This window comes from Gloeophyllum trabeum, assembly GCF_000344685.1.
Source record: "Gloeophyllum trabeum ATCC 11539 unplaced genomic scaffold GLOTRscaffold_00007, whole genome shotgun sequence".
Taxonomy (NCBI): Eukaryota; Fungi; Basidiomycota; class Agaricomycetes; order Gloeophyllales; family Gloeophyllaceae; genus Gloeophyllum; species Gloeophyllum trabeum.
The window spans coordinates 1,833,876-1,844,531 of record NW_006920416.1 but is presented as its reverse complement, the minus strand read 5'-3'; the positions used below and the strand labels follow the sequence as shown (position 1 = coordinate 1,844,531).

Sequence of the window (10,656 nt, the reverse complement as noted above, 5' to 3'; positions counted from 1 at the left end):
GTGTTCCTGTATGAATGTGAGTGACGTGTCGGGGAAAGTTCGTCATCACTTACCAGTTAGCAATGAATGTCGGACGTCGCAGCCAGAGCTCTGTCACCCAGGCAGTCCACTGTCTCGTGGTGCGGCGGACGGGCGAGTGAGCGACAAGGAGCGGGAGATCGGAGCGAGAATGAGAGTGAAAGACGGAGTTGAAGAAGTGGAACGACTTGAACCACGGGTGAAGTCGCTCGAGTTCAATCTCCGCTCGAATTCAGTTCGCGTCAGACACGTCCTGTCCTTGAATTTCTCTAAGTCCCACAAACAGATAGTGGGGACTTGTGTAGCACTCCTTACGCCGTAGTACTACATCTGTTCTGGTTACTCTAATCAATCTTATTAATACCTAAAATACTTTGAGGCCTCAAGTCATCCTGTAGTCCAAGGTACAGCCTTTATATGCAGCGCAAGGTATCATCTCTACCTGAGGTTATGAGCTAATGCCCAGTAAAGCCCAAAGAGGATGTCAACTCGGTATCAGGGCGGTCTTGCTCAGATATCCCTCGCTAAGTCTCAAGAAGACGCCGCTCTGACCTCAGCGCTGACATCTCAAATGATGGCGCACACATCTCTGGGCAGAAATGCCGAAACAAGGTAACGTCGGGGTCTACCGGGCCTTCCGAAGCGAGGTCGACGCGAGACCTCGGCTGCGACCTCACGAGAACCTTACGACGCATTGGGCGTGTACCGGAGAAAATGGTCATTCATTGGCCATCACGATGGATAAAACTGAGGAGGGGTGGAGATTCACCCTTGCAACAGCAGCCGAGCCTTTGGAGAGTGAACGGCAGGTGGTCAATAACCTCTTTCGTCTATTTCAAGACAAGAACACCCACATGGAGAGCCTTTTCAACACAGCCATTTGCACCGGCGTGGAGCGGGTCAAGAAATTGATCGGAGACGTAAAGACGCACCTCAAATTCTTCGCAGAGGCGTCATTCATACGCGAGGTTGACATGTGGGGAGACTGCAAAACGGAGATACCGAGACTTGAATGGGTCCAGGAGCAATTTGAAGCAAGAGAATCCCTTTCCCCCGCTGACTATCTGAAGCGACTTTTCATCGCGCTGCGTGAGGATATACATTCACTGGTCGGCACCATCACGCCCGAGAATATCATGGAGGGAACGATGTTGACTCGAGTATACCGCACGTGTTGCCTCTGTGATGTCTTGGGGCGATCGCGATTCTTCCGCCGCCTCACTCAACTCCGCAGATTCGAGGTCTGTCGCCACCATTGACCACTCCGCTAGCCTGATGTCTGCACTATTGGCTCTCGGTCGATACGCCGGGGCGGCAGCTCGGACTTCGAACTTGATTCCTACCCTGGAAGAAACAATTAGCTATATCTGGGACACGGGCATCGCAGTCCCTCCAGCCCCACGAGTGCTGGATCTTCAGCCTACGATCTACGATGCGTTAGCAACGGGGGGATTCATTGAACAATCATCCGCCCAGGAACAGGAGAACGACAGGGCAGAAGTCGACTTCGTGCTCGAGCTCACTTCAGGAAACGATAAGGTCACTCCATTGAACGACCGAGTCACGGTCTTTCTCCATCCCGCGCTGCGACTTATACTCCTTGCCAAAGCTACCACCGAACGTATCGTGGGCGTCAGCGACGACCTCTGCTTTTGCTGCAAACAGTGGGTTGAATATCACAATGAGTCAATCGAGAGTAAGTGGCACATTCGCCCAGGACTTGATCTACCGGACCCTACTTGGATGTATCCACCCCAGCAGCCATGTAATCCAAAGGTGGGGGCGCTTGTTGTCGAATGGACCCATATAGACTGGTATCATTCCGCATCTATGGTCTTTCGGTTCGTGGAAGGCTCCTGAGGTAGTTGGGAAGCGAGGGCATTTGATTGATAACCAGGCTTCAAGTGCCATGGCATGCGATGGGTGGGTTACGAGACGTGCATAGCGAAACAGACCAGTGCGATAAGTCGGTTAGTATATGTAATAATACGACCAAGTCATCTCGGGCTACTCTTCTAGGAACATTATCTCCCAGACTGATGCTACATGAAGCCCCACCCGACTCAATGTCTAACTGCGGCCCTAATGCGCAACGGTAGCTTCACGCCATCCTTCTCCTCGCCCTCCACGACCGCAAACACGAGCCCTGAGCCTTGCCTACGGATCTTATCGTCTCTGCCAGTAGTACTGAATTCGAAATTGCGGACAAGATCCACGAGGAAAGTCTGCATCTCAACCATGCTGCGGAAATAAGTGTATCAGCGGGATGATGAAAGCTAGAATTCAGATACATACGCGAAGCGCCAGCCGATGCAAGCCCGAGTACCGCTCGAGAAGGTCATGCTGTGGATGAAATGTGAACAACAGCGTGACGGACAATGCCATCCTTTACTGACAGATTACCGACGACGCCAACAAGATGGTGATCGTCGTGTTTCTGATGCTCCAACAGCCATCGGTCGGGATTGAATTTGTCTGCGTCATCACCCCAGATATCCGGATCCCTGCTCCTACAGTCAGCATGAAGGCCTTGCATGAGGGCTTGGGGCTCGTACCTATTGTACGCGGATATCGAAAGCGCCAACTTCGTACCATGCGGTACTGCGAGTTCATTCACGACGTTCCCCGAGTTCAACCGAAGAGGCCTTGACAAGGGAATGACTTTGTCGCCGCCTGCTATCCTGATAATTCGACCGACAGCGGGGTGGATACGCATGCTTTCCTGAGTTTGATTCAAGATTTTGCAACGTTGAGCATCATCGAATTGGTAAACGTACCTTCAGGACCGCTTGCAGGTAAGGCATCGACTCTACATCGCTGAGGTCCAGCTCAGCCTGACCGCTAGCACGTACGCGCGCTTCGGTTTCTCTGATTTCTTTCCGGAGACGCGTCTGGATCTCTGGGTGCTTGGCGAGTTCCCACAACGCCCAAGCAAGCGAGTTGGATGTCGTTTCATGCCCTGCGAACAAAATAACGCTGCAGGACAGTAAGTTCGGACTCAATTTTCTCGACTCGCCCCACGCACCGCATTTGAGCATAAAGTTCCTCGTCCGTCAACCTTTTCGCTGGATTCTCGGACGCATTTGCCTTCACTGTAAACGGGTTGTCACGGAAGTAAACCAACCCAGTATGTCTGACACGTACCCAACAAGCTCATAACATCCTTGTTCCCTTTCCCCGATAGGAGGGCATCGTATTTTTCCGCCACGAGCTGTCTTGCAATCTTGTACGTGGCTTCGGAGGTTTCCCGCATACGCTCAAACCTTCGTCCAGGTAGACGCCTATACAAGTGTACAATGAAACGAGCAGGGATAGAATCCAGCAGGGAGTCCATAAGTAGCCGCTTATCGGTATTGGTGCCAAAGAGTGCTGGGCTGTATCAAGTGAGTCAAGTCAGATACCACGCTCAGTCGACCATAAGGAGTAGGGTCTACGTACACAATGTCTCTGTATACTTTACCTAGCTCAGTCTCGCTGTTGTCGAGCGCTCCGAACTGATAGTCGAAGGCGGCTGGACTGTTTCTTCAGAAAAACGATTAACGTGGAGGTGGTATTGCGCACCCTCTCCTATAGCGTCCAATGTCGCCCGGCTCAGCCATGAAGGTACATTAACCTCCTGAGGCTCCCCCTCACTGCTCAGCAAATCACTCCATCGCGACATAAGCTACATTCATCAGAGATAAAATTCAATAAATCGCAGAATCTGTGGGAGGTCTTACCTCTTCGGAATGGGACTTGAATACCGGGTAGAGTGCCTTCGCTTCAGGAGCTCCGAAAGCTGGGAGCATCACTTTCCTCTGCCTTTTGTGTACATCGCCTAAACCGTGCATGCCATCAGAACGCAGGATTTAATGCAACGAACTTCGGGCACACCATCAACGGAGATGATACTCGGACCATTGACTAGAAGGCCGACAGCCCTTCGAGCCCCGGTACTCTTTGGAAATTGATATGCTGATGTGTGTAAAATGTATTGCAAGGCCTTAGGGTCTGAGATCATGAGCTGATCCACCTGGAAGACAACGTGAACGAGATAAAGCCAACAGTGCACGTCAAACATGCTAGCTCACTCCAAAGGACCCTTTGAAACGGACGATAGAACCGTACGTCTTCGTCCACTCTAGGTCTGCTTTTCCTGCGCCGAGTTGATAGAATTCACGGAGGTGTCCTTATGGAAGTATCAGAACGTTGCACAAAAACAGGGCAGGACAAGACATCTCACCGAACAATAAGGACGCTGACTTAGGGCCTGGTACATCTGAAAGTGATATGCGGTGGCGTCTACGATAGACGTATACGCAGGCTACAAGCGATAGAAGCAGCGTCACTTGAACGATAGAGATCATTTTGAGTGAATATCGTGAACTGATCAGTCCAAGTCCGGATCCCACTTCCACCTTTATATACCCTCCATCAAGCAGTACGCTACCGAATATACTGGACTATGACAGCATTGTGTTCGTCCCGTTGAAGGCATGAGTGCGGGCTTGCCCGCTGCGACACTCGTTAAGAGCGAAAGTATCGGACGTTCGGCTGTGGCGTCTCGGCCAATGCCGAGCACCCGGGGCTGGTAAATAGCACGTCTTTACCGGCACTTTCTCTTGTCTTCCTTGAGGGCACCCGTGTCCGGAAGAGACGACCTGTGCGTAGTATTGTTTTGAACTTCGATGGGTCCTACACGAGAACTATCCGGTTAACGTTCTCATAGACACGGATCGTAGGAAGATTTCATGCTCCCTACGTTGACCGTTACCACACACGAGCGGACAGCAAGCAGATGTCAGGGACGTGTCCAATCCACTCATCCTTGACGCTTGAAAGTTGAATTAGCAGAGAAGAAAAACGAGTATTAGATCAATCACCGAACAGAGACCTATCACTGACTCTCCTTTGCGCCGCCGTTCTCGGTGACCTGCTTCCCCTAGCGCTTACCCGCAGAGCTGCAGACCCGAATGATACTTACCGTCTTGAGATTTCCCCTGTTCCCCGGACAGACGTACGAGCATCTCAATGCAGCACGAATTCTCGTAGGCGGCGAAAGCAGACGCCCCCTCCGACAAGAAACAATAGCAACCACGACGTAGCGAGGGCAATAGATCCTGAGCGATGATTTCCCCTACCTCGTCCCCGGTGAGGCATGCATCGTCTACCAAAAGACACGACTAGAATGCATATGAAATTATTATGATATAGGACGGGATGTGATGCATAAAATACAGGTATGACGGAGAATGTTACTAAGGACAGTCATAAGAATGAGACCTATGAGAGACGGCAAGAAACGTACCTTAATGAACTTTGCCATGAATTTTCTGGCGTAAAATGTGAGACAAGGGCGTTGTTCAACGAAAAAGGGGCGACGCACTTGTGGAATTCTGTCCGTAAGAGATCATTGACGAACTGACCCTGTCTGCCATCCTTGTCCCTCGAATTCACTGCCTGGTTCTTGAAGATCAAGTCTATACAAGAACGCGTACTGAATAACCGGGAACCACGAGAAAACGAGTATATACGAACCGTCATCCCACCGCCTCTTCACAGCGAACGTACCCGGCGCAGTCGTATTGAGCCCATTCGGCGACTGCCCCAGCGCAGCTGCAAGATGCGAGAGCAACGGGTTCCCCGAGGCAATCTGCGCCTCGCGCTCTGCCTCTTTGCTCGCGTTCTGTTCACGCTCCTGACGCGCCTTCTCCTCCGCGCGCTCCCGCTTGATCTTCTCCAGCTCTCGCAGCAGCTCCGCCGTGTCGTCCTCTTCCTCTTCTTCATCCGACTCCTCGTCGCTGCCCTCGCCCGCACCCTCACCGTTCGCATTCTTCTCCTTCTTGCCACCCTCACTGCCGCTCTCGTCGTCATCGTCGTCGTCTTTGTCCATCTCCAGCGCTTCCTGCAGGATCTTCCGACGCTTGTTAGCCTCGTCCTCTTCGCCCGCCTCCGTGATAGCCTTGGGGGCCTCCGAGCCGTTCTCAAGCGCCAGTGGTGGCTTGCCCTCTGCCTTGCGCTTCTTGTTCTTAGCCTCCGCCTCCGCTGCTAGCAGCTCCATCCGCAGGTCACGTTTCGCCACCTCTACTTGAGATGTCTGTCCGGGCTGTCTGGCAGGTCATGGCAGACGCGTAAGCTATCCTGCGAGAGTCAGAGCACGGGTAGTGAGTCAACTGACCGAAACTTGAGCTTCGTGTGGGCAGCCATGTCCCGCACAGAGAACTGCCGGGAGCCACCCTTGACATCGCGAGCCTGGGCAGGGTCCCATGTAGGCCTGTGTGCTGTAGACATGACTTGTTGTGCGTGGAGGGTGTAAGCTCAAGGAGAGTCGCAGTACCGCTACAGCCAGAAGCCCAGGAGTGGCTGTGACATTGACGATGGCGAGGACCAAACAAGTAATTTTCCCACGTATGTTGCCCAACAATGTTCGACTTGGAATGGTCGCAATCTGGTCTTTTGGCTGTATATTACGATGCATATGCCCGGGTTTGATTCTATAGCTATACACGGATGCCTCGTATGACGCTTACAGTCCAGCGGGAATCAGGGTACCACAGGCTCTCGCTTTCTCAGGCAGCTTTGCTTGCACTCCGACGGAACGAACTGGTGACCCCGGATTGCTCCAGCCAATCAGGGAGAGCTATGTGCCGTCACGAAGGATCCAGTTCTTACGGTACGTACTCAGGCCATCGCATGCTCGCGACGTAATCCTCGTACGCAGTTCGTCCAATGTTTTCATTCTGCAGCTATGAGGCCAGGCCCTACAATGGGACTTGCGTTGGTTTTTCGACCTGATAGGGGGGGCATGGATTCCCAGAAGCCCAGCTTCATCGTGGTACCGCGTCCATGGGACTGCCCGCCTGTGAACCGGGATGAAGCGCCCCGGATGACGAGAACGATATTGGCTGCTGAACCGGACTCTGAATAGATACACGGATGCCGAGGAACCCAGCTTTCTCTGAAAGCGCAGCGAACCTTTTTTCTCCTGCTTATCTCCGAACACCTGCGTTTCCCATCCTCTTCTTCAAGCTCCAACTTTCCATACTCGCGCAGTAGCAGGATTTCTCCTTATAAGTCTCGGCATAGTAAGGTTCCTCAGTCCTCGTACCTTCGTCGACTGCCTCTATGATGCTGATTTACCTGGCTCTGCTTGGGACGATCTGCACCATAACCTTTCTCTGGCGCCGTAGGCGAAATTCGATTGCACACATTCCTGGTCCTCCGTCTGATTCATGGCTGCTAGGTACGCCATCGAGTTCATGTCAGATAGAGTCTTAGCCTCTAGATGCTGATCTCGAGCTTATCAGGGCACTTGCGCCAGCTGGGACTCACACCGACGGGAGAAGTACAGCTCCACTGGCGCCGCACGTACGGCAACGTTGTGCGCTTCAGGGGTCCATTCGGCGTGAGTTAAGCAGATATCCTGAGGGTAACATCGCTGATAGTCAATTCGGTGGATGATATCGCTATACGGTTCTCCAGCAGGACCGTCTCTTGATCTCCGACCCGAAGGCTCTTCAGTACATTTTCAACACGTCTGCATATTCGTTCCAGAAGCCGGAGGATGTAAGGGAGATTCTCCGTATTTTCAACGGGCCCGATCTGGTGTGGTCGGAAGGTCCGTCAGTCGTCTACCCTGGAAAGGGCCTCTATTGACTGCAACGGCACGCAGGTGAGGTCCACAAGCGGCAAAGGAAAGCAATGCTTCCCGCATTTGGCGGCCCCGAGGCTCGCGCCCTCTTCCCCATTTTCCAATCGGTCATCGAGCGCGTATGTCCGAGACATCACCGTACACGGACGCTGCAGTAATCATGAATACTTTAGCTTACTGATCGATGGGAAAAAATCCTGAACAGTACTCCGGATGCCAAGTCCGCGAACGTAGACATCAATCGGTGGCTCAGCCGCGCCACCTTGGACGCAATTGGAGAAGGTACGTCGATCTTTAGCTATACCGCAACACACAGATGATGAATCCGCAGTCCCTGCAGCTGCCTTTGACTACACCTTCGGCACGCTCGACGATGTGGAGACGGAGCTTGGAAAGGCTTATAACAACATCATGTAAGATTCAATTCCGACCGAGGCCTCTTATACTGACGGGGCAGCCTCCTCCAGTGCCGACGCTTCAGGAGATCGCGCTCATGCCTCAAGAATCATATTTGATGGCATCATATCATACATGCCTCCTTCCTTTATCTCGTTCCTCTTCGCGAGACTCAAGTCCAAGCGTCTCGTGCGCGTGCGCGAGACCAAGGCGGTTACGAATCGCGTCGCCAAGAAATTGATTGACGCGAAGGCTCAGCAGGTCCAGGCAGGCCACACTGGCAAAGATGTCCTGAGTCTCCTAGGTAGGTCCCCACCGGTTACATTCTGCCATTGTGACGTTCACGCTCACCCCCTACAAGTCAAGGCCAACCTGTCTGAAGCCGCCAATAGACGTCTGAGTGAGGAAGAACTATACGCGGAAATGAGGTACCCACACGCCCACCGTACTGCGATGTATGAAGACTGATTTCATTAGCATCATCCTGTTCGCGGGACACGAGACTACTTCCACATCCCTTACATGGACTCTCTGGGAGCTAGCACGGAGACCCGATGTCCAAAATCGGCTGCGACATGAAGTCACCGAAGCTTACGCAAGAGTGCGCTCCGAAGGTCAGGAAAATCTCAGCCTGGGCGATCTCGAGAAGATGCCTTATTTCCAGGCGGTGATCAAGGTCAGTGCTCATGCTCCACAGACGAACCAGGGGTGCTATGGTTATCCTCCGATATCACAGGAATCAATGCGATACCACCCCGCGGTCTGGCAGATAGACAGGGTTGCCGTCAAGGATGTGGTGCTGCCTCTATCCAAACCTATCCAATCCACCACCGGCGAAGTTATAACCTCACTGTTTTTGCCACGTGGTACTAGGCTTACCGCCGCTATCGGTGTATACAACAGGCCAGTCGCCCTCGTCACGCGGGGTGGGTTTTAACTGACTCCGCATATAGAGACCCAGAGCTGTGGGGAAAGGATGCCAATGAATTCAATCCTGAGCGATGGATGCAAGAGTTCGACTCTGAGAAGGCTAATAGGATTTCACTAGGCGTAGTGGGCAATCTGTAGGTGGTCAGATCCGGCAACACGCTCATTAAGCCAACCGTCGTACTCTAGGATGAACTTCTCCAGCGGAACGCGCTCCTGCATAGGCTGGCGATTCGCGTGAGTTGCTCTACGCTTTACCCAGTGTCCACATATTTATGAATGACACTCCGCTTAGCATGGCCGAAATGCAGGCCTTCCTTGCTGAGCTTATTAGAACGTTCGAATATAGTATCGATCCTAAGAAACAGATACGGAAGGAGGGAGACGGAGTGGTGTTCGCCGTTGTAGTAGGGGAGGAGGACCAAGGGTCTCTGCTACCCCTCCGAATCTCCAGGGTCGCGCGCGATTAGCAGAGGAAACATGCAATGTATCAGTAAGGTGTCCAGCACCATTGAATGATAATCCCTCCTCGCTATGCAACGAATGAACCCCTGAAACCAGGCCGAGAATAGTTCATTGCGTCGATGGTACTACCTGAACTTCTCATATGATATCTCCATCACAAGGGTCTCCTTATACGACGGTCGCCACGGCCTTAACCATGATGCGACATAGTTACCCACCGGATATAAGGAAACATTAGTAAACAAGCATTGCTCCGGACAGGATAGTAATGTATAAAGCCCATAGGCCCATGCACCCGAGACGCGAAGCTGCGGCATTTGACTGCTTCTCACTAGTGGGGGTGGCAGAGCCTGAGTGAGCCGTGGACGAAGAGTTCATCCGTCCGCTACATACCGCTGCCTCGACCAAGCCATACTGGCTCCAGAAATACAGGGTCCTGTTCTGAACGGCACCGCCTGAAACAACGTACTCAATCGCGGGATCGTGGCCGAAGGACAACAGAACAGGACCCTAGGAGTCCGAGTCTTGCACGGTCCCCAGGTCATGCGCGAAGCCAAAGACGGGAAAATCGTCGTCGAACGCACGTAAATTTGTGTCCTGCGTGTTCAGGAGCGTTATGAATTCATCAGGAAAACCCTCCGTAGCGAATTATACATGATCATATATAATGTCCCATGATCATGGCATATTATATCCATTATCCCATCATGTACAATTATACCGTTCAGGTTTGTCCCCAATCTAATTAGCAAGCATTATGGACCATTATTTCACCCTCATGTTCTATCAGTTCAGTCACTCAAACAATCAGGATGATTCAGGCAGTATAATAACACCATTATATGCTATTTCTGAGGTATACTACAGTACGGTAATTAACATTGATCCCATAAACCTCATGCAAGCGCCGAGAGATCCATCAGCGCCAAGGCGTTGGGCTGCTTGGACTCAGCCGACGATCCGTTTCGAGTAGACGAGCTGCAAACAAGCATCAAAATAAGTATACAGAGCTACAGATCCAATGATTACTCACTCCGCCTGTTTGTAGATATAGTGCATCGTCTCGTGAAAGAACAGCGGTTCCTTCTCACGGACGTGGTCCAGCATCATCTTGTGTATACGGTACGTACCGGCCCATTCACTGCCCGAGAATTCTTCTTCAACATGTTTCCCGGTAGACCACTCGGCGATACATGCATGGATCTACGACTCATGAGGGA

At 52.1% G+C, this 10,656-nt stretch overlaps 5 protein-coding genes across 5 annotated transcripts; 2 read left to right on the top strand and 3 right to left on the bottom strand.

Moving 5' to 3' along the window:
• Positions 1-617: 617 nt before the first annotated feature.
• GLOTRDRAFT_129746 (uncharacterized protein) lies at positions 618-1,878 on the top strand (the record flags this gene model as incomplete). The annotated part of the gene is made up of 2 exons (XM_007868393.1): positions 618-1,200; positions 1,253-1,878. 2 exons carry the CDS (start codon positions 618-620, stop codon positions 1,876-1,878), a joined length of 1,209 nt encoding a protein of 402 aa, XP_007866584.1.
• A 203-nt stretch (positions 1,879-2,081) lies between these two features.
• On the bottom strand, positions 2,082-4,364 carry GLOTRDRAFT_41701 (cytochrome P450; the record flags this gene model as incomplete). The annotated part of the gene is made up of 13 exons (XM_007867896.1): positions 2,082-2,259; positions 2,314-2,361; positions 2,415-2,525; positions 2,574-2,740; positions 2,796-2,994; positions 3,044-3,110; positions 3,163-3,392; positions 3,457-3,529; positions 3,580-3,682; positions 3,738-3,835; positions 3,892-4,030; positions 4,089-4,186; positions 4,241-4,364. The coding sequence occupies 13 exons, from the start codon at positions 4,362-4,364 to the stop codon at positions 2,082-2,084; spliced, it is 1,635 nt and encodes a 544-aa protein (XP_007866087.1).
• A 757-nt stretch (positions 4,365-5,121) lies between these two features.
• Positions 5,122-6,328, bottom strand: GLOTRDRAFT_61430 (Cwf15/Cwc15 cell cycle control protein). Its single transcript, XM_007868392.1, has 5 exons — positions 6,176-6,328; positions 5,536-6,107; positions 5,384-5,477; positions 5,306-5,330; positions 5,122-5,255 (listed from the first exon to the last, which is right to left on the bottom strand). Exons 1-5 carry the CDS (start codon positions 6,286-6,288, stop codon positions 5,253-5,255), a joined length of 807 nt encoding a protein of 268 aa, XP_007866583.1. The 5' UTR covers positions 6,289-6,328; the 3' UTR covers positions 5,122-5,252.
• Positions 6,329-7,125: 797 nt separating this feature from the next.
• Positions 7,126-9,441, top strand: GLOTRDRAFT_42439 (cytochrome P450; the record flags this gene model as incomplete). The annotated part of the gene is made up of 13 exons (XM_007867951.1): positions 7,126-7,240; positions 7,305-7,402; positions 7,480-7,615; positions 7,670-7,767; positions 7,822-7,930; positions 7,989-8,061; positions 8,116-8,348; positions 8,406-8,472; positions 8,522-8,720; positions 8,781-8,960; positions 9,008-9,108; positions 9,161-9,208; positions 9,267-9,441. The coding sequence occupies 13 exons, from the start codon at positions 7,126-7,128 to the stop codon at positions 9,439-9,441; spliced, it is 1,632 nt and encodes a 543-aa protein (XP_007866142.1).
• Positions 9,442-10,332: 891 nt separating this feature from the next.
• GLOTRDRAFT_129743 (uncharacterized protein) lies at positions 10,333-10,546 on the bottom strand (the record flags this gene model as incomplete). The annotated part of the gene is made up of 2 exons (XM_007868391.1): positions 10,333-10,414; positions 10,470-10,546. The coding sequence occupies 2 exons, from the start codon at positions 10,544-10,546 to the stop codon at positions 10,333-10,335; spliced, it is 159 nt and encodes a 52-aa protein (XP_007866582.1).
• Positions 10,547-10,656: the final 110 nt, after the last annotated feature.